Source organism: Eucalyptus grandis, chromosome 5 (assembly GCF_016545825.1).
Source record: "Eucalyptus grandis isolate ANBG69807.140 chromosome 5, ASM1654582v1, whole genome shotgun sequence".
NCBI lineage: Eukaryota > Viridiplantae > Streptophyta > Magnoliopsida > Myrtales > Myrtaceae > Eucalyptus > Eucalyptus grandis.
Window position 1 is genome coordinate 8,110,582 of NC_052616.1, and position 22,413 is coordinate 8,132,994.

The following is a 22,413-nucleotide window of genomic DNA, read 5'->3' on the forward strand; positions in this document are numbered from 1 at the left end:
AAGCAGTACACTAAAAACAACGGTGGAAAAGATATCGTCCCCAGTTCTAGACATGACATGCTTTGCCCGAGCATCAAAATGTTGATTCCCTAGAATTAATTTACACAAAAATATTAAATAATATCATTCATTATTTTAATTTGTTACAATAATATACAAAACTTAGAGGAAAAAAAAACATTGTTTAAAGAAAATGCAAATGTTTTTTAAATTTATTTATTTATCATATGTAGCTTTACAATTCTAAAAAATAAAACTGAAAAAAAAAAAAATTGACCCCGTGTGTGTATATTTATAGCGAAAATCCCGGGCACCGACCCGTCGGGACGTGTCGGAGCGTGTCGGACACGTGTCGGAGTGTCTATAACTAGTGAGTCCAGCCATGGGGCGGGTCGTCGGGAGGAGAATGGTCGGTGAAAGAAACAGCAACCGCCCGCCTGCATAACATGCGTTGGCATAGCTTGCACGATAGTGTGCATTAGGTCATCAATTTGTACTTGTATAAAAAAAAAAAAAAAAGGGGGTATATATGTGGCGTTGAGCTTGATATGGACGGTCAGTGCGGACATCACAAGGCTGGAAAATCAATTATGGCATCGTCACAGCTGCATATATCCTCGTGGGCAATGATCACGGATTGCATTAGGTACGTGACATATAATTCTTCTTTTGTTCTTCTTAAAAATGCTATCATAATTGATGCTGAAGTCAAACAATTATTAGAGACCCTTCTAGGGTTTGCAGCATACGAGCATTTTCTTTTTATGATTTTTTTTCTTATAATAAGACAAGATAATAATACGCCCCACGACGCAGATCCTTCGGATCAATCATGTGTTACGCAATATTCCCTTTTTGTACAAAAGAATATGTTATGTATGCTTCGTGGCGTGCGAACCGTATAGAATCACGTCCGGTTCATCTGAAATATTAAACTTATGAATGAAGACAATGATGCTGCATTGTCATCGTGCTTTGGCTTCACTAACTCGATTTTCAATTTAAGTAATTTTTTTGGTCTAATCAATTTAAGTAATTGAAGCGTCGTGAAATCTTAAAATTACTTTAATTAAGAGAGGACATGATGTGCTTTTGAAATTCAAAGTAGGCATGCTTTCTACCATAATATATTTCCGGGAATATGATATGCTTTTAAATCGAATCATAAATATAGTTCAAGTTTTTTGTCCGATGAAAAGGATACCCCCGATACCTTAAATAATCCTCAACTTTAGGTTCGATCCAAATTTTACCCTAAATTTTTTTATCCCATAAAAAATCACAACTTTAGATTTAATCTCAATTCTATCATGAATATTTTTATTAAAAAATTATCAACTTTTACTTGAGTCACACACTATTCTATTGATTCTTTGTTCAAAAAACTTCTTGAACATGAGCTATTCAAGCGTCCTGAGTTGAGTATCTCCAGTGTCAACTCTCCGACTATGTTCCATCTTGAGTTGGAGAGATGGAAAGCTAAGCGCAAAATCAAACATCCTTGAGTGAGATGGAAATAAAACTCTTTAAAGAGTAAGAATAATTGAAAAAAGAAGAAGAAGAAATCAACCCTAAGCACCCAATTATTACCCAAATCTCATAACGTCGTATTGGGTTTGAAATTTGGAAAAAACATACTAGACCAATTATGTGAAAATGCCACATTATTTAAGGGCGATTTTGAGCAAAGGATTAACAGAGATAAATATGGGCCTCGAATAAAAATTAATGATTTTTTACGAGACAAAAAAAATTATTAAAGGTTTTTTTATGAAATGCAAAAAAAAAAAAATTAGGATAGAATTGAGATTGGAGTGGTTTAGAGTAGACTTGAGAATGGACCAATGATTTGAGAATGTTTTTATGATATAAAAAATTTATGATAAAATTGAGACTTAGGTCTTGTTTAATAACCAACAAAATAGTACTTGATTATATTATTTTGTTTATTCGAACAAAAATAAAAGGAATAGAAATTCATTTTGTAACTTTTTTTGTTTCTTAAACTATATTTGGAACAGTATCAAGAAGTAAAAAAAAAATGTTTTTTTATTATCGGGAACAATTTTAAAATTAAGCCCTTTTTATTTTCTTTTATTTTGTTCTTTTCCTTTTGTTCTTTTTCTTCCTTTGGCGACGGCCTTACTGAAGCCTCACTAGGCTATCGCGAGGTTGGCCCTACTATGATTGGGCATCGCCAACAGCCTCGCAAGCCAAGGCTTAGCTAAGCCTCATCTGGCCACTATCAAGGCTCAACCTCGTCAAGCCATCGCGGGGTTGGTGCCTTGTGGTCTCGCGGTGCCCCAACAAGGCTTGGTCTCACCAAGGGCTAGCAATGTTTTTTTTTTTTTGGTAAAGGTAATAATATTAATGAGGAGGACAAAAGTACAAAAGATCGGATCCAAACAAGCACTCTTAACAAAGGAGCAAGAGTGACGGGGATCCGATAAAAAGCCCGAGGGCGCCAGCAAGAACACAAAAGCTATGAAGCGAACAAGGGCTAGCAATGTTCCAACAAGGTTACTAGCTAAGGGAAGAAGAAGAAAAGAAAATAAAAAAAGTAATAAAATTATTTTAAAAATAAAAATATATAATTCATAAAAGAATTTATGCCTCTTATCAAATATATTTTTATTTCGAGAATAGAAATTTCGAATAATTATCAAATATTTTAAAATACTCATAAATTCATTCAGAAAATAGAATGAAAGATTATTTTTGAAAATAAAATAGTTATGAAACATATCTTTAGAATTAGTGTTCGTGTCTTCTGGGGTATTAGGCCGAATGAGTATCTAAGTCAAAGCTGAAGCTTTCAGAAATTTAACATCAACATCGATGCCACGTGTCCCCTCGTGGAAAATCGTCTCCGGGGGCTAGATTATCTACTGTTGCTGCGTAAGATAGCTTCGGTAGAATTCTCGCGAGGCCGGTGGTTCCGACGGCTGTGATGTGACGACACTAAGGAGGGATCCCGAGAAAGAAAGAGAAACGGCAACCCCCTTGAGTGGCGCCACGTGGCGGGAGGCTAGTGGTTCGGACGGTGGCCGTGAATGTGATTTTTCGGACTTTTTTCCTCCTTTTAGGTCCGCGAGCTCAACGGTTGATGATGCTCCACGAAATAAATTTATCAAATACCTCATCATTTTTTGCTCCAAAAAAAAAAAAAAACCTCATCAATTATTTTATTTTATTTTCCTTTTATTTTCCTCCCCTTTTTTTCGTGATGTCGTTTTCCATGTCGCGAAAGGCTGGCATTGGGCCCCATGCCGAAGGGGGGTGAGGCATGTGAGTGGGGCGTATCCTATAAGGTTGAGTTGGCTTCCCTATCTCTCTCTTTTTTTTTTTTTTTTTTCTGACAAGAGAAAGATTGCGATGCCAAATTCGAGATGGACCCCCACCTCGACGTGTTTGGTGATCTTGTTTGGTAAGTACAATTATTATTAACGACTCGAATTATGGAGTCAAAGTGCGATCTTCATTTAAGCTCGAAATAGCTTGACTATATACAGTTTTTGCCATATAATAATGATATAAATAGTCACTAAACTTTAATTTAATATATAAAATGACTTCCAATTTTTTAATTTATTTATTATGATATGTAAACTTTATCTTAATATTTAATGCGGAATTAAATTTTTTCACATCATCACAAAATCATTTTAAAATTTACTAAAAGTTTATGAGTTACAATATTAAAAGTTTAGAGATCATATTTTCGCTTTTCTGTATTGAAAAATCAGATGAGCTCAAAAAATAATCATAACATTTTTAACTGACAGCTTATATACGAACTAAAAGCTTCTCAGTGTCAAGAACATAACTGTGCAAAGTCGGGATGCTCAGATCGGGATCACGTACTGCGACGACGTGCATCACGGGCGGATTTTATAACGCAAAGAAATCGAATTTCCATTCGAAATGGTTTTATCTTCTGCGCAACTTGAATGAAAGAGCCCCACGTGAATTTGCGTTGTCATGTCCTAAGCGTGGAACGCCGCCGCTCGAGGAAGAACTCGTTTTACCTGAAAACTTGGAAAAATTCCTCACTTCACCTCGGCCACGCAAAAGTGGGGCCCGGTTTCGAGCGACAAGTGGCCCCGGTTTCGAGCGACAGGTGTCCCCGGTCCCGCAGCAGGCAAGGGACAAAGTCGTCAATTCACAGTACCGCGATCTCTGCCGACCCGTTGCACATGCCGCCGATTTCTTTGATCCTCGAGTCCCGTCGCTTTCCATCGGATCGAACGGTCGAAAGGAAGGGTCGGTTTCCGCTGGGCCGTTGGATTCTGGCTGTACCGATGTGGTCTCTTTCTCTCCTATTTGTTATTTTCTTTTCTATTTTTTTTTCTTCGGGTTCGATTTTTTGTGGCTGTGATTCTGTTACCGTTGGCGGAAGTCCCATTACACTGAAAAAAAAACGTGTGATTTCGATGGGAATTCTCGATGCATCGGGACCTCTCGTCTCGCGCGGGAATCTGGACCGTCGGATCTCGTGCTCTTGCGTGAACTCGTCGGTCTCTCGGATCGACCGTCAGTCTGTACGTGTCCGAAATTCATTAAATGGAACATCGTCCTTGGGTAAGTGTCGAAGATCATATTTAGATTCGAGTCCGTAGAATATCGTTCAGTTTTAGCGACATGTCCCCGTGACGAGACAAAGGAGAATCATCTCGATCGATGACGGTGGAGCTGAAAACGATTGTTTGAAAAAAGAAGAAGAAAAAAGACGCTTTTCATGCGATTTTCTCTATCGCAATGGTTGGATTTACGTATGGGGGAAGTAACACGGGGAAGGTAATGAGAGTTAAAAAAAAACAACCAAGGAAATGGATGTGATGTGGATGGTGTTAGTATTCCAATTGAGTGAAATATTTTAATTGACGTAATAAGAATTATTCTTCTATTTGGATTAAATCTGACAACATTCGGATAATCTTGTTCAACTGCCCACGTAAACATGCATTGACACTAAGTATGATATTAATTTTACTTCCATTTATGTTGCAAGTATACAAAAAGAAAAAAACATGTACGGGACTTTTGAGACGTTTAAGGAAATTATATTCGAAAAGATAAATAAAAGAAATGCTGACCATATAAAAGAAACAAGCTGAAGTCATGTCTTATGTGTCAGAACCTACTAATGCAATGGAAATTTAAACAACACAATAAAAAAATTAAAATAAAATATAAGCTAACAAAGAATCTATTAAAAAAAAAAGACTGGTAATAAGATTTCTAAAGGTGGTTGAAAATCACAGGTTTCAATCACATTGCACAAAACACTATAAAAAAAACAAAAGACTAAAGACTAAAGCTTGAAAAGCACTTGTTTTGGATGGATACATCACGACAGTCCCAATTCAATCTAATATAGATCGAAACCAACTGTTAAATGCAAGTTTTTAGATGAAGCGAGTAGATTTGCAGGTAAAAACCATATGAACTAGTCAAGACCATTTCTTTATCGGATTAACTCTCTAAACCGCTTTGATGGAATCAATTTTTAATTGGTTTTAATCTTATTTAATAATATATATATATAGAGAGTTGCAACAACAAAAATTTGATCTTGGATGGCTCAAAAAACCTTGAAGGGCTTCAACCATTTTGCCAAAAGAAGCTATTACATTAATAATGTCAATAATTAATTCAATTTATCTTCAAAAATGAAAAAAAGAAGAAGAAAAACTCTTCCTAAGTTTTTGGAATTGACTTGTTCGATTTCAAGCTAGTCTCAAAGAGTCTCAATTCGATTCCTAGTTTGAAAAAATTGGAACTAACCTTAACTAAATAGGTTTTAGGTTCTTGATGAAGAAGTTAATCTAGTCTGTAATCGATCACGTTGCTTATCTCAATGACACATGCATACTCCCATCCTTTTTGTAATGAAAGGAAACAGACACAAACATGAAAATAGATCAATGATTGTCCCCATCTTTTTTTTTCCTACAAATGTTTCTTTCTTTTGTGACCATAGTGAGCAAACGGCTACTTTTCAAATTTCACCCACCCTACCAAAATGATTGACCTAAAACGCACTTCTTGACTTGAGGTTGAAGAAATTCACAAAAGGATATCAAATCACCACCTTGATTGGAAAACCCACCGTCCAGTCACATTGCTCAACCTGTCATCCATCCACAAGAAAACAAACATCCTCATCCCATGGATGCACCACCCCACATGGCCCAAACTACCAAATTCCACGGATGATTCAAGGAGCTTCCCAATAATTTACACCTTCTCCATGAAGGAAAGAAAAGCCGGAAAGAGCACATGACACTGTAGAGGATAAGAACAAAAGCCAGCAGGATCAGGCCAACCAAACCTGTCCACATCCCCTTGCCCTTTCCAGAACAATCCCTCATCAATCTATCACCAAAACTACATTTGAAAAACAAGGAACGTGCTAGAACCATTATAACAATTATGTTGATTCAGTTTGATATTTAGAGGCCCTAATCCCGAACTTAGTAGCCAAGCCAAATGACCCACCTTTTCTTTCAGGCCACCAGTGACTTCCACACAATTCAACAGCAGAGAATTCAGACAGTTTAGAAATTCAACACTCGGAAAAAATTCAACTTGAGCAGGATAAACACATCTTAAGAAATATTACCAGTGAATACGTTCTTTTTAACAGTTAGAATTAGTTAGAATTAGTTCACTTCATGCTTACGTGGGGATGGATTTTCGAACATCTTTTAAGAATAACTAGCATCCGCAAGTGAAAATTTCAGTGGCAGCATCCGCAACGGGGTAAATAATTCAGAAGAGAACCGCAACAGGAAGGAACAAAAGTGCCCACAGAAAAACTAAGGCCAGCTTATCCTCATCAAGAAAACAATTTCAGACAATAATCGAGCCAAAAGAAAAATGAAAAAAACAAAAGAAGAAAAAGAATTGTTGTCCCCACTCGCCACAGTCTGTCGAGCACAGAGAAAAGAAGTGGAGCTCGGCCATCTATAAAACCACCTTTTATCATCTTCTCTGCCACCACGCTATCTTTATTCACATAAACAGAGAGAGAGAGCTCAGTTCACGAAACAGAGAAAACAGAGCAGAGAACAGAGCACAGAAGGAGAAGGAAAATGGAGGGCAAAGAAGAGGACGTGAGAGAGGGAGCCAACAAGTTCCCGGATAGGCAGCCCATCGGGACGTCCGCGCAGACGGACAAGGACTACAAGGAGCCACCCCCGGCGCCGTTGTTCGAGCCAGGGGAGCTCGCGTCATGGTCCTTCTACAGGGCTGGGATTGCGGAGTTCGTGGCCACCTTCTTGTTCCTCTACATCACCATCCTCACCGTCATGGGCTTCGCCAACAACCAAAACAAGTGCAAGACCGTGGGCGTCCAGGGCATTGCCTGGGCCTTCGGGGGCATGATCTTCGCCCTTGTCTACTGCACCGCCGGTATCTCTGGTGAGTCAGGAGTGTGTGTTGGAGTGAGCTTGCTGGGTTTACTTAGCTCACTGCTTCTGTGTCTCTGTTTCGTTTTCTCTTGCTTGGAGATGTTTAGGATTTGTCTGGGAGAGAGTGGGAAGGCAAAAAGGAAAGAACTTTGCCAATTGTCTTTCTTGGAACTTCACAGTTACATGCATGGTTTCGTTTATGTCGTCCTAGGTGTTAGTTTAGACTTGTTTTTCCTTCAAAAGATGCGATTTTCGCCATTTTTGTCTCGCCTTTTTTCTTCTTGCTAGAGCCCCTTTTGTTTTCCTGCTTCCTGCAGCTGGAATTTGTGGGAAGTACTTTAGGTATCAGTTTTTCTAAAAAGTAGTAATTTTGGGGGATGATTTCGTGCAAGAGACTTGCTTTATCAACTGTAACATAGATGGCTCTTACAGGTTTATATATCTTCATCCCTACTCGAGTGACTTTAAAGAGTAAAAAGAAGTTTCTTTTTCTTTGCCATGTTTTAACTATAATTGGCTCATTTCCTCATGGACTTCACCCCATCTCCCTTCCCATGACTGATGGGTGCGTTCTGGTTCCTTGAACTTCAGGTGGACATATCAACCCAGCAGTGACCTTTGGGCTTTTCCTGGCCAAGAAGCTGTCCCTGACCAGGGCAGTGTTCTACATGGTTATGCAGTGCCTCGGGGCCATCTGTGGTGCTGGGGTGGTGAAAGGCTTCATGGGCCACACTCAATATGAGCTTCTGAATGGTGGCGCCAACTATGTGCACCATGGCTACACCAAGGGTGATGGCCTCGGTGCTGAAATTGTGGGCACTTTTGTCCTGGTTTACACTGTGTTCTCTGCCACTGATGCCAAGAGGAATGCCAGAGACTCTCATGTCCCTGTATGTGCACACTCTGTCCTCTTCCTCCTCTTGGTGTTCTTGATGTTTCTGGTGTTTTCTTTTTTTGCCCTTTTTTTTGGGTGTAATTCGCTTTTAATCCTTTTGTTCATGAAGTGGTTTAATTTAGTGGGATGTTTAGCTTTGCTGCTTGTGGTTTGATCTATGAAAGAGGGTCAAAAGAGTTTACACAATTTTGGACCATGGATATTTGCTTTTCAAGGGCAACTAAAATTGATGAATTGTGAAGAGGAGAATTCTTAGGGAATCAAGAAGTAGTTAAGAAGAAATATCGATCTTGGGGTAGGCATTGAATGAAAATTTTATTGTGATCTTGAGGTAAGCATGTTTGGCATAATCTGAGTGCTGTGGTTTGTTGAGCTGGAAGTATCATTCCACATCCACGAACTAAAGTTGGTGGCATAAGGAAAAGAAACTATGGATGATGGAATTGTTTGACTTTAATGTTGGTGCCTTTTTCTGAAGACTTCTGGATTTAGATCAGATGGGGCTTGTATCATCTTGCACGTTCAGGAATTTGGAAAAAGTAGCGTTCTCATGGTACCAAAAAATGGTAGCAACTGTACCGCTCATTATTCTTTTGGGCATTCATATTGCAGATCTTGGCTCCTCTTCCAATTGGGTTTGCTGTGTTCTTGGTTCACTTGGCCACAATCCCCATCACCGGAACCGGCATTAACCCGGCAAGGAGTCTTGGAGCCGCCATCATCTTCGACAAGGACTTTGCCTGGGACGACCAAGTAAGCTCCTTATTTTTCTTTTCGGAAAAGAATAACATAATTTTCTTGGTTGATAATCAAAACCGATTCTGAAATGAATTTGGGTTTTTATCAGTGGATCTTCTGGGTTGGACCATTCATTGGAGCTGCCCTAGCTGCTCTCTACCACCAGATCATCATCAGAGCAATTCCCTTCAAGGCCAGGGCTTGAAGTTCAATTTGCATCTTTTGCTTCTCTCCTTTCACTTGAGGCTTTGTTTTTTCTCCCTTAGGGTTGGACTTTTTTCCATCTTTATGATGTAAATTATCGACTTACGATAGTATTTCGAGTGTGTGAATGATGGACTATCCTTTTCTTTTTCCTACCTTCCCAAAGCTTTCAAGGTTGGAGCAATCTTCTTTCTTTTTTAAGTTTCGTACTGCAGTGATTAAGAAGTTCTGCCTCATAACGCAAGCAGCTAAGATTACAAATCAGACGGTATAAACCTCGAATCAGACAAAAGCCTTTGTCTCGTCAATCTAGTTCTTTATTACAAACAAAATGCCTGGAAATGGCCAGATTGGAGTTTGACAAGATGAATGAAGTAAGAATCTGAGTCTCGAGATATTAATCTTCTTGTTAACGAATACCCGACTGACTTACAAGAATGGACTGCAATTGCGAAGATGGCTAAGCACTTGCTGTTCGCAAACCTAAGCACCTAACGTGAGAAGACGGCTTTGCTTTCAATCAGACTAAGCAAAAGGAAACAAAGGATTTGGAGGGTTACTTTTGGGTACCGAAAACGTGAAATACGCAGCCACAAGGATGGTCCTAAACCTAAAGTCGAGCTTGAGCTGTACCTAAAGTTGGTTAGCTCTTTTAATGCACACTGCTTTAACATCCCACATGCAGGAACACCTAACATTGGTGGCAGATGGATCGTTGAATCTTGGAGACGTTTTCCTTCTCACGGCAACACGTGCGCCAACAGATACCATTCCATTCCCACTATTTGACCTGTATCAGCATGGATCTCGTACTGCCGCCCGATAAAAAGAACATGAATTTCTTTCTAATTTCTCCACTACTTAGCTTTATTCACGACTTCGTAGATAAGACAAAAACAATACAAGACCATTTCAGTAAAAGTTGTCACCATGATAGAGCTGGCAACATGCCTATTAAACAAATTTATAATTGCTTTTGGCATCAAGTAAAGAGATTTCAAGAGTATTATCACATTGCATTGCTTCTTTCACCGGAGCAACAGCATATGCAGAACAAGAACACGAGAACTGGTAGGATCCACCGTCATAAATCTCCGGAGGATTGCATCAGCATTCGAAATCGAATAAAAAATGGGAAGCAATGAACAAACATTTTACACTAGATACGAAGCATGACAGATGGACGACGTATTGCACTATAAAAGCCGAATAAGTAGGCGGAAACCGGCCAAGATGTAATCCCAGCCTCTCTCTCTCTCTCTCTCTCTCTATTTCATTTGAAGAACGAAAACCTAACTCGATCAAAGAACTGATATTCGCGATGAATGGGTTTCGTCAAACAGGACGTCTTCACATTCCACTAAATCCTCTCTGACTTCTCACTAGTTCTTCATTACTAACAAAATGCGAGGAAAAGGACAGAATGGAGTTAACAAGACAAATGAGGTAAGAATCTGAACCTCTGCAATATTCATCTTCTTGCTTATGAATACCCATATTAAATCTCGACTTAAGAACATGAACTGCAACTGTAAATGACAGGAAACAAGTATCTAAATTCAGCATCTCGTTCTTTTACGTTTTCTTGCTTGGGGAAGAACAAACATAACTATTTACAAAAGAATCAGTTACAGTGTCTTTCACAACACAATGCTATTCGCAGATCGTGCCAATAATCTAATACAAAACATTAATTTTTGGGATCAAAATCCTCTTACTGAACTCTGCCAAACCTCAATAGACTGCTGATCCTTCCTGGTGACAAACATCTTGTTCCCTCCAAAAGCCAAGTTGGTGATCTTAGCTCCTCCCGTATCTTTCATTCTTCCCATTAAGTTCTTCCTGAATACCCTCTCTCCTAAACTGTCGTTGCTTTTCTTCTGAGAGCTGATCAACACCTCCGACCACAACTCTATATCGCCCTTTTTAGTACAAAAGACCTGATTCCCATGACTCTCGATTTTACACCCAACTCCTTCCTTCTTTCCATTTAGCATTTTTCTCCTATCTCCAAGACAAACCCAAGACTTGTCGTCATCCAAGTTCCTCAAATCCATATAAAACACCTCGCCTGAATTCACACCGATTTTAAACATGGCAGATAGGTTATCCGAGACCGCAACATCGGAAAAGCAGTCAACTTTATCCTTCACCTCCCACACTATGCTCCCCGTCCTTATATCCCAAAATCTGATATTGCCCGAAACACCCGATGGTCCACCATGAGATCCAGATGCCATCAAAAGATTATAACTTGGAATCCACTTCAATTTCGTTGCCGGGATAGCTGAATCAAGATCAGCACCGAAAATCTCATTATGACCAATCTCTGTGACTGGGCTTAAGCTCTGCAAGTCATAGACCAAGATCGAATTCGAGTTCCTCCGACCAGATTCAAAGCTAACAAATAAGTGCTCACCCGACGAACCAATCGCTTGCACAGTCGAACCAGACCTAGTCACATTCTCCCAATTCAAAGTCTCCCTAACAGCCCCATTCTCAAGATCAAGTATTTGCAAACCCGAAAAGTCGGTGGCCCCAGCCGCGGCCACGGCCGGCGAGATGGGCAGCAGCGAGTCAACGGCGGTGAATTGAGTCAGAATGGTCTTCTTCCTCCCCAGGGACCAATCGAACGAGGTAATTTTGCTCCCGTGCGCGACGTGGAGGGACCCGAAAGGCGTGGCGGCGATCGCCGACGGCGCGTCGCGGCCGTTCAGCGGCAAGACCAGCGATTTCTGGAGGTTGAAGGCGTCGAACTGAGAGGGGTTCGACACGGAATTGACCAAAAGGGACTCGACCCCATAGAACTGGGATTCCGAGATCACGTCCTGAAGATCAAAGGCCTTAGCTTTCGATGGCAGGTTGCCGGTCCGGAGGAGGGACAGGATGACGGAGAACAATTCAGGGTCCCGGTCGACGAAATGCTCGCCGAGGTGCGCCAATTGGGACTTGGCGGCGGCGGAGAGGATCGATTTGGGGCCGGCGAGGGCGAGGGTCTGCTTGGTGGTCTGGAAGATCTGGCCGCCCACGTTGATGGTCACCACGTTGGAGTCCATCTTCGCCGGATGCAACCCGTTCGACGGCGTGGAGCATGAGAAAGGCGGCATCTTTACCGCCTGAAATCCCGACGCCTGGGGGACGCGCGGAGCTCCAAGGAATTCGATCGAGATCGAGGAAACCCTAGAGAGGAACCAGAGAGAGGAAGCCCTAGGAACAGGGGAAGAAGATGGGGAGCAGGAAATAAATAAGAGGGGAGGGGTTCGCCGAGCAGGAGGATGCCGGTCAAGAAAAACAGGGGAGATGCAGGGGAGAAATGGGAAGGGTAAAATGGGGTCAAACTCGAGGTTGAAGGATTCCAGCAGGTCAAACAGGGCGTCTGCCCAGAGGAAGAAAAGGACCAAAAAAATTCATTACGTGGGACGAACGTATGGGCTCGAATCAAACCTTGTCCCTTCGAGTTTTGAAGAATGCTCTGTCCCAAAGCTTGACCACTCTGTCAAAAAAAAAAATTAAAAAACACAATTGGGACATGCTTGAGCACGCGACAAGCGTGAGCGAACACCTTTTTTTTTTTTTTTTCGTCATTTTATTTTATTTTTACTCTAATAACTTTCAAACTTTTATCTGTGGCGAAACTCCCAGTGGTTCCCCATTTCTTAGAACAAAAATTCATTTGGTAATTTATTTGTTCCTGAAACTAGATCGGAATAGAATCAAAAAGCAAAAAATAAAAAATAAAAATAAAAATCTTTTTTTTCTAAGGATAATTTTAAAATCAAGCCATTTTCTTTTTCTTCTTTGCCTTTGCCAACAACCTAACACCTTAGTGAATGGAATCTTATTAACAAGTGCTCGGTATATTTTATTTGGGACATTTCAATTTTCAAAGCATTGGGTAGTGTATGATACATATGAGCTCAAATCAATCTTGTCCCTTCGAGTTATGATGAATGCCATGTCCGAAAGTTTGACCCATCTTTCCAAACAAAAACAACTGTGTTTGAGCACGCGACATGCGAGAGCACGGATAAATTAACGAATGAAATCTTGCCCGGTATATTTTATTTGAGATATTTTGGTTTTCAAAGCATCAGTGATGTATGATACGAATGCAATCAGAGTTTCAGAAATTGTAAAGAATTCTTAATTACGGGCCCATTAAAAAATTACAACACTGAATAATATCTCAATTCTTGGACAGGAGAGAGAGAGAGAGAGACTTTGGCGACTGGCCAATGAGGGCGATTAGCTGGGTCAACTAATGGGGCTGCGAAAGCCGTCCGATTTGGACCACTGTGTTGAATAATGTCGGGTCTCTTTCCTTCCTTCCAACCTTCCTAGCGGAGCCTCTTGGTCTAAAGCATTTTGACAAAGACACATCACTTGAGTAGTTTCTTTGGGGGGGTTGGTTGGTTTGATTTACACAAACAAAACAACTTTCTGCGCCGCAATGATACAAAACAAATACAAGGAAATCTTCTAGAGTTATCCACCTTCCAAACGGCACGCATTATTAGATCTTTTAGGACCGGATCTACCATAGATTTGAGTGAATTTAGATTATTGACAGTGCGGATCTTGCTTTATCTAACGCCGAGTTCATTCAATGGATCGAGAATCAGGTCTATGCAAGGTCTTTGTGGCCAAAACATTTTGAAAGTGATATCGGCCCGGCTGCATAATTGGACCGAGATCATGGACTCATTAGATTTTAGCAAATTGCAATCTTCTTCCAGATTTAGAAACCTAAATCAACCTAGCGTAGAGCTGCCCACCATATGTGAACCGGGTAATGTCCTGGAGGATACAAAGACAACCGCATAGCAGAAACGAATGCATTTGCAGAACTAAACCACCTTCATCGAGTCTCATATCTAAATCAGCAATCTAAGAGAGAATCGTTAGTCGCGCTTAGTCAAACATCGGACTGCGACAAACGCTTAGATGTTGAACGGAAACTCTATTTAAACATTCTCCTGACTCTGACACCGTAGACTGCAGTCACATCGATGATCATGCCAGACTAATGGAGTCACCATAGATGAATGGGACGCTGCCAAGCTGCCTGGGTAAAAGTGGAAACCGGCTTGAGATTTCAAAGAAACACTCAAAACAGAGACATACCATAGCTCTCCTAAAATCTCAGGGTTCAACCCTCTTCAATCCCCTTCTAAATAACTGTTGTCACAATAACTTGAAAATAACAAGCATCAAAATCTCTTTATTCAAACTATTTTACACGACAATGACAGAATATGATAATGAGATAGAGCCTCGAGATGGCTGGGAAAACCACTATTTTTTTCTGTGTCTGAACTTTACAAGAGAGAGGGCAAGACTGTTCTATTCTAGTCCTAACAAAAGTTCTTGGGCGACCCTGTTTACTCAAAAACAAAGACGGGTCAATATGCATTGGTCCTTTCTATCAAATTTCCAAATTCTTCCAACTTGAAGAAAGAAGTATATTGTTAGTTTATAGATGGTCCGTGAGACACTAAAATTCACCCACCTGAGCTTTTAGAGTTACTAAGGTCTTTAAGGTCTGGGCAAGACTAAACCAACAACAAAAGGCAAAAGTAAGCGTTGGTGATTAGCTGAGACCTGGCTGTATCACTGGGAAGGACCAGTTTCCATTCTCCTCAACAACCGTTTCGCCTGCCCACCAAGCCGAGCCAAAGTCGGGCCTATGAGTGCCTCTCCCATCTGCATTATCGAAATTGAATTCTCTAGAAGACCCTGATGTGAAAGAACCATGCCTATGATGTTGGCTTTTCTCATTGTCACCTGAGGAAACTCCCTCTTGTTCATTACTGGCTGTTGCACCTGAAGTGCCCTCATTCCTGTCTCTGAGTTCAGAACAGATACCCTCTCTTTCAGCAGCTGCATTATTTGCAGAAATGATCACACTTCCTGCCGAAGCAATAAGGTTGCCGTCCCCATGTCTCACAGCCTCTGTAGGTATCTCGAATGATACTCTGCTGTTGACTGTTGGATTGCCGTTTTGGCGTTTGTTGACAGATGGATGTGTCGGGACCTTGAAATCTGAAGGGTATCCATCTACATATTTGGTTCTCGCAGAATCAGGAGTCAATGAACCAGAATCTCGCCTCGATCCCCATTCATGGGTGCACAACTTATCAAGGTTCAAGAGCTTGGGAGGCTCACCGGATTGGAACTCTAGGACATTGAGACCACCAGTAAACTCACAACCAGGGAAAGGAGATGAAGTGCCCGAGCCCGAGATGCCAGAGCTGGGAGAAATCAAGTGGCCGACAGGGCTTCCAGGAGAAAACTGGTAAGACTGAAATTCATAGTTAGGGAACGGAAACCCTTGACAGGCCCCAGAGTTCCGTAGGTTGGGGTCAAGCAGCTGGGCAAACGGCACCTCTGGTGATGAGGGTGTAGTCAGATGCAGAGACTCGGGAGGGGGAGTGACGGGAGCAGTAGACGGCTCAGTTGTAAATGCTGAGAAAACAGGCGGAGATACTAACTGGGTTTCATGGGCATAAGGTCCAACAGCAAATATGGGGTTCGGTCCACTAGGGGAATACATGCTTGCTGAGATGGACGTCATGGAAAACATACCAGCTGGAGATTGGGCAGCGGAAGGAGGTTCTGATTGAAGGAATGATGCTGGAGAGGAGGGCGGTGCCACAAATGGAAGGGTTATAGCAGTCGGTTGCACCGGATTATGAGAAGCCAGAGCATCGCCAATAGAACCTGTTGTATCAGGAAGAAAAACAGCAGGCCCAATACGCTTCCGGTGCTTCTGAGACCCAAAGCACCAATACATGCTCCAAAAGGCACCCCATCTTCTCTTCTGCTTGCAAAGAACATATAGAAATGTCTTAGCAAGGAAAGACCCTCACACCTTTGGAGTAGCATATGCTTAATTATGTAAGGGGAAAAGGTCATAACAGCTCAACAAAGATATCGGCATACGAAAACTATAATTGTTGGCACTTTACAGCACGAGTGATCATGCACATATTGGTATGATAAATTGATAATCATAATCCGGACAAGCCATGCCAAAGCAGAACAGGTGCGCAGGAAAAAGGAGCGCCCCTTTGTCTGCTTAGATGCCACTGAAAGTTTTGTAATTCCTCCAACCTCACAGCCGTTTATTGCCGAAACAACACGATAAATTCATTTTTTCCTGAAAGGAGGTTCCAGCACAGCATGTTAGGAACTTATACACTCAGCAACTTGCTCGTGCTTGAATCCGTCAGCCTTACTAACATTAGAATCAAGTAACTGTCTTCTACTCACTGCTGCAGAGCAAGATATGAACATATTAAAGGCTATTCTTGGCACATATTTCCATAATTGAAGCATTAATACTAAAGACCCTTTTGGTCGAAGGCTATTTCACACATCTTCATTCTATCTTCTAACTTGACACCACAACACATGAAGAACCCAGAAACAGAAACAAGAAGAAAAAACGGCAGGAAGCAGTAAAGTACCAAGTTGAACCAAAAATGGACCATTTCCAGCCAAAAAACGTATTCAGAAAAATGCAGATGCCAAGTCCAAACTCCATTCCCTATCATATCCAAAACCAAGAACCTAACAATTACAAAGAAGAATTCGCTTCCAACATATTAATCTACATCAGAGCATTCATCCCGTTCAGTTTCTCGGAACTTCAAAAGATACAATCAAATCCCGATCTCTCCCTCTAAATTCAACTATCAAGCCCCCCTGTACTTTTGAGGTAAATTTTTCTGCTTCACCTTCTTTTTTTTAATCTTTTTGATTAAATCAGAGACAAAAGAAGCAGATCAAACCTTTAGAAAACTGCCATCAAAGATCACTTTTTGCTCCTCTAATGATTACTAGCAAACTTTTGAGTTTCTACCCATCTTTTGCTCAGTGCCTACTTGGAAAAGCAGCCTCGCCTACCTCGCATCGGGAACTCCCTCCACTTCCACTTCGCTTTACGAGGCACGAGAAAAACGAAGGAAAAATCCTCGAGAAAAGCACGAATCCTATATGCAGAAACCTACAACCTACGCAGGCCAAATCAGGCGAGCCGGACCCGGCAGAAAACTCGACCGACCCACCAAAAAAAAATCATGACTTCCTCAACATCACTCCCCGATTCGACCGAAAAGATCACCAAAACGAGCTCATCAATCAGCGACGAACACAGTGAAACAGAGAGACAGAGACAGAAACAGAGACAGCGCCACAGCACGTCAGCACACGAGCCCGGGCTCAAGGTATAGCGGGCTCAAGCTCACCTGAACCGCGGCGTGCGGGGGGCGGTGGTTCTCGGCGGAGGCGATCGCCGTCGCGGCGGCGTGTATGGTCTCCAGGGCGTCGTTGCGGCGGTTGTTGTTGGCGGCGGCGGCGGCGGCGGCCCTCGCCTCCCCATTCCCGGTCCTCACGTCTCGGTCCATCGCTTCTCGATCCCGTCGAGGGAACAAAGCAAAGCTCCTGCAAAGCTGAAACCGCGCGCGCTAGCGAGAGCTGCTTCGTCGCCGCATGCGGATGCCGAGAAAATATTTTCTCGAGAAAATAGCCCGAAGGAAAAGCACGGCCCGGAAAGTTGGGTCTACGACGACGTCGCACAAAAAATCGCGTGGAAAATGAAAAATCAGCTCCTCCAGAATTATAATTATAATAATTTTTTCTAATTTCCCGGCGTCGTCATAAATATCATCGAAGAATGTAGCATAATGTTTTGGATTATTTTTCATTTATTGTCTGCTAATGATAATTATATAATTATGAACATATTATTTTATTTTTCTGGGGTGAATGAGGGGACGCTTTAGAGGTCAAACACGGCAATGACGTGAGTGCCCGCTTTCTGATTTGTGGAAGACCCGGACTTTTTAGGCTTTTTGAGTTTTTAATTTTTGGAGGAAACCGAGGCGACTGATCATTCTTAATTTAATTTAATTGCGGATTAACGCGGGGGCGGGTTCCCGAAAATGCCCCTGCGGAGATGCGCTATTTTCAGCCCACGTGCAAAAGAAGGGACTAGAAGAAGACCGTTCCCATGGGGGATAGGAGGTCTGCGGGGCTAATTGTAGGTGCGCCTGAGAGAGTTTCGCCATAGCTTTTGACACGAGGAGGGAGACATATCGGGTGTGAGATACTAGGCAGTGGACCGCGAGTTAGGTCGCCACATAACTTAGGTCGACGACATCGGACGCAAAATCACCTTTAGGCAACCATTGCTCTAGCACAAAATTTGAGGTGTTGCCATGTATTAGGTGCGACGACATCGGACGCAAGGTCAAATTAGGCACTATGGCTCTAGCACAGAATTTGAGGTGTGCACGTCACTCCTCCGTCACCGGTCGCTCGATTGGGCCGGCGATAGCATGCAATGAACTTTCGACATTAATATTTTTCCTCCTAAGAAGCCGTCAAATGGAAGCTTTGATCTTGTCCCTGTGTCCTATATTCTTGACTCACAATTTGGTCAACTATATATATGTGATAAACATGCGGCCGGTGTTATGTCCGATGTACGTCAATTGGAATCGGGCGCGCGAGTCATGCAAAGAGTCGCGGTACTAAATTGCGAGAAAAGGCGAGGTGGGGGAAGGGCAATCCGGTCACTTCACATACCCCGGGAGAGGGTTATGGGGGGAAAAGGGGACAGAGAAAAAGGAAAAAAAAAGACAAGAGAGGAGTTGAGAAGAGAAGAGGGGGAGGGGGAAGCGTGTGGTTGGGTGGGAGTTGGGATCATGATGGCTTGCGAAAGGCGTGCACGTGTGCTCATCCCTTCTAGATTGGAACGGTTCGATTATGATTTTGGCTCTTTGCCTCGTCCCTTTCCCCCCCCCGGGGCCCCCACCCCCGGTCCCCGAAATTCTTCAATTCCCCTTCTTTTCCTCTTGATCCCACTCACTCGGCCGCCCTCGCCACCACCCACCGAAGGTCCCGCAAGTGGGTTTGGACACGGACCGTCCGATGATTGCTCCGGACCGACTGGTCCAATTTCATGCGGAGTTTGAGCCCGAGCCTGTCGGTTGTCGGCTCCATAAGTTTCACGAGTTTGATTCGACCTTCCAGCATATGCATCCTCATCATTCAAGCTTTTTTTTTTTTATTAATTGAAATTTGGCTCCACTCGAGCTCGAGCTCCTTCTAGAAATGCGTTACAATCGGGCCGAGTTTGATATCCCGATTTTCTAATCTAGGTAGGGGTGATAGGTTCTCAAATGGAATAAAAATGGTGATGATATCTTTCTTTTTCTTTTCTTTTCTTAGGCTAATTATAAGATTAGTTGTTTCACTTTAAAATCACAACTAATTTTAGAGTTTATGAGAGCTTATCCCTTCCTTTGACAAGCACAAACTGATGACCCTTTGCTCTTATTTCCTGTGGCCTGTTGAAATCCACTCCAAAATCGCGAAGTACGAATATTATTGCGTAGTCTAAGCTCTCATTCTTCAGTATCTTTAATTAAGGAAAATCTCAGTGGAGATAAAATATGATCAAATATCATTGACTTAATAATAATAATAATAATAATAAAAGTATCAATCCAATTTGAGCAATCAAGTGGTTTAGTTCCACACTTGAAGCTGAGAAACAAAGCAATGATCACCAATTCCAAATATTATGAATTAGGAACCATCCAAAACTAGCCGGCTTGATCCGATTTCAATGATTGCCCTTAAATCAAGTAAGTTCGCGTAGAAACTTTAGCACTCTAGAGTTACCTTAACATCGAGAGCACACGAGCCGGACAGCACTCGAGCTTTGCAAATTGTGTTAGCTCGGCTCGGCTCGGCTCGGCTCGGCTTGCGCTGAACTCCCCAACATGTTCCATCCCTTTTTGGTAGCGCAACTCCTTTCCCTTCTTCTCTAATCCTCGTGGGATTCCCACTTATGGGATTTTTGACCAAAAGCAACCCGCTTCACTTCCACTATGCAATTTCGCCGAAACATCTCGGTGGGATTAGGTCCCATGCTTAGCAATGAAGGGACAATTATTAATTCTGGCTTAAGCCTCCGTAGCAGTGTGTGATTTTCACTTGTCAAGACGGATGGATTCGCACGTGTGAATCCCAGGATCCTCGGGTCCACCGCGACATCGACGCTTTCACGCGCCCCCGCCGAACTCTCCTTTTCACTCCTGCGGCAGATGATCTTTCACGGAACATCGATAGTTGACCCAGGTTCGTGGAAATTTCCAGGTTCTTGTTCTCCGGTAGGAAGTACAGAAACAGCGATCGTACGCGAATCACGTATTCATGTCTTAATTTCCTAAGATATCATGAAATTTAGATCGAATTCCAATTCCGCCCTATACTTTTCTTGGTCTGAAAAAAAAAACACCAACTTTGATTCTAGTCTCACGTCCGCCTCGCGTCTAGAAATGACCACCGGTTTCTTTGAGCTTATCCATATCAAGGGGTTGTTGCTTGTTTCATATGAGACTATAGACTTGAGATAAATAAAAATTTGGGACAGAATCGAGATTGAATTTAAAGTTTGAAGTTTCTTAGGGAATACGGAGAGAGATAAAAATCAAATATCGAGAGAATAAATAGGACGAAAAAAGATTCTCTGCAGTACGCAAAGAGAAAATGTCCTTTTGCCTGCAGTTGACACTAACCCGAACCTAAGATTAGGCAAAATTCGCTGTTCCCGCGTCATCCCGCACCGTATTCGCAGTCAAACCTACGACATTTCTTAATTCTACTGACCGGCGATAACGTCCCTCTAAACTCTTTTCCGTGCACGCTTTGTCCTTAAGCTTCGGGCCCATTAATCGAACCGAATGGAGTTCAATGCGGCGGATTCGTCTACTCGAGTCTTCCACCTAACCAAATGTGGTCAGCAATTTGGACTGGTGAGATAAGGCCGAACCCCCACGTGGCGACTGTGCAACGTGCTGATGACTTCTTGGCATATTTTTTCTTTGGGTGGAAAACGAAAAGAGGTTTGAGTTGGCCAGCGCTCCTGCTTCCTGGAATGCGGAGACGATTTCCTCGCGCCCGATCTTGACCCGCCCGAGATAGATCGGTCCACCATCGACATGCTCGAGCAGGCAGCATGCCGTTCTGCTACAATTAGAGCCGTCAAATGGGTGGATTGTGTGGAGAATGATTCAACCCATATAAATTCATTTAGTGCATTTCGACTTGTTTCCATATAATATAATTCTAATAATCCATACCTAACCCAATCCATATTACTAAAACGCTTGTATATGTTAACCAATCTAGGAAACCACATACTCCAAGTACAAGTGGGTTGGGTCTCATAAATTATAAAAATATTTATGACTCATACTATATACACACCAATTTATTATCATTTATTGAATATAAATATTCTATATAACAATTCAGCCTATTATATATGAGCTTTTTTTGTCCATTTGACTCTAACTCTTGATTCGCTATTAGATTTTTGCCCCGTCTCTTTGCAAAACGTGAATATCGAATCTCACACTCAAAACTAAACAATCGAACTTCCAATCTCCTTTCATTTCATGTGGGAAGGGTAGTTACTGGAGTAATCTCCAGTAGTTATAGGTCTAGTTATAGTTAGATCCACTCGATGCGCCGATCGAATGTAATTTATTAGCCGATTTAGTCATTGGCGTTTTTTTCTTTTGTCGGGTCTAGTGTGCGGTTAGTCCAACCTTGCGCGCACGTACTTGTCAAACCAGCTTTTTACTCGCTTGCGTATTTGGCAAGGGCTTTGTGTTGGACAGTTGGACGGGGACGCTTGTCTCTGACCAATTCGCACGCTAAACCGTAGGCGTCTCTCGGCCATCATGCGAACGGGGGGACTACCTTGATTTAGCGCAATTACTCACGTCGTATTCTTCGAATTTGACTCGCCCTAAATTCCACGAGCTTGGTGACCAACCGATTTGTATTTTGGGAAAAGTATTGAACCCGGGTCGGGTTCTAGTTGGCCCAACAATATCCTTTCCTATCAGCACAAGCGAGTCGACCCATTGGACCCACCGGTCCGAGGTGCCCTTTCGATTGAGAAATCGTTTGAAAAAATTCTAAACTTATTATATTTTTATCAATTCAGTTTTAAATTTTTCAATTTTATCAATTGAAACTCTAAATTTTTCATGTTTTGTTAATTAAATTCGTCCGTTTATTTTAACAAGAAATCTCTAACATAAACAATTATTATTTTCATTTTTTTATTTTCTTCTC

At 42.0% G+C, this 22,413-nt stretch overlaps 3 protein-coding genes across 4 annotated transcripts; 1 reads left to right on the forward strand and 2 right to left on the reverse strand.

The window, feature by feature from the left end:
- The first annotated feature begins 520 nt into the window (after nucleotides 1–520).
- On the forward strand, nucleotides 521–9,408 carry LOC104443821 (aquaporin PIP1-2). 2 transcript variants are annotated; one of them, XM_039311941.1, is made up of 5 exons: nucleotides 521–523; nucleotides 7,034–7,425; nucleotides 8,007–8,305; nucleotides 8,923–9,063; nucleotides 9,158–9,408. In XM_039311941.1, exons 2-5 carry the CDS (start codon nucleotides 7,098–7,100, stop codon nucleotides 9,251–9,253), a joined length of 864 nt encoding a protein of 287 aa, XP_039167875.1. In that variant the 5' UTR covers nucleotides 521–523; nucleotides 7,034–7,097; the 3' UTR covers nucleotides 9,254–9,408. The 2 variants fall into 2 exon arrangements, with proteins under 2 accessions (XP_039167875.1, XP_010055664.2); XM_010057362.3 differs by lacking the exon at nucleotides 521–523 and having other exon boundaries at nucleotides 6,990–7,425.
- A 1,380-nt stretch (nucleotides 9,409–10,788) lies between these two features.
- LOC104443822 (BTB/POZ domain-containing protein At5g41330) lies at nucleotides 10,789–12,681 on the reverse strand. Its single transcript, XM_010057363.3, has one exon. It carries the CDS (start codon nucleotides 12,357–12,359, stop codon nucleotides 10,956–10,958), a length of 1,404 nt encoding a protein of 467 aa, XP_010055665.2. The 5' UTR covers nucleotides 12,360–12,681; the 3' UTR covers nucleotides 10,789–10,955.
- Nucleotides 12,682–14,446: 1,765 nt separating this feature from the next.
- On the reverse strand, nucleotides 14,447–17,830 carry LOC104443823 (uncharacterized protein At1g76660). Its single transcript, XM_010057364.3, has 2 exons — nucleotides 17,502–17,830; nucleotides 14,447–16,072 (listed from the first exon to the last, which is right to left on the reverse strand). The coding sequence occupies exons 1-2, from the start codon at nucleotides 17,658–17,660 to the stop codon at nucleotides 14,843–14,845; spliced, it is 1,389 nt and encodes a 462-aa protein (XP_010055666.2). The 5' UTR covers nucleotides 17,661–17,830; the 3' UTR covers nucleotides 14,447–14,842.
- Between the last annotated feature and the right edge of the window lie 4,583 nt (nucleotides 17,831–22,413).

Bases quoted from the DNA above. Each gene is read 5' to 3' on its own strand.
- LOC104443821 (XM_039311941.1), top strand. From the start codon at position 7,098: ATGGAGGGCAAAGAAGAGGACGTGAGAGAGGGAGCCAACAAGTTCCCG. The intron at 7,426-8,006 runs GTGAGTCAGGAG...CTTGAACTTCAG, and splicing joins CTGCACCGCCGGTATCTCTG to GTGGACATATCAACCCAGCA. The intron at 9,064-9,157 runs GTAAGCTCCTTA...GGTTTTTATCAG, and splicing joins ACTTTGCCTGGGACGACCAA to TGGATCTTCTGGGTTGGACC.
- LOC104443822 (XM_010057363.3), bottom strand. From the start codon at position 12,359: ATGCCGCCTTTCTCATGCTCCACGCCGTCGAACGGGTTGCATCCGGCG.
- LOC104443823 (XM_010057364.3), bottom strand. From the start codon at position 17,660: ATGGACCGAGACGTGAGGACCGGGAATGGGGAGGCGAGGGCCGCCGCC. The intron at 16,073-17,501 runs GTGAGCTTGAGC...CTTTGCAAGCAG, and splicing joins CCCCGCACGCCGCGGTTCAG to AAGAGAAGATGGGGTGCCTT.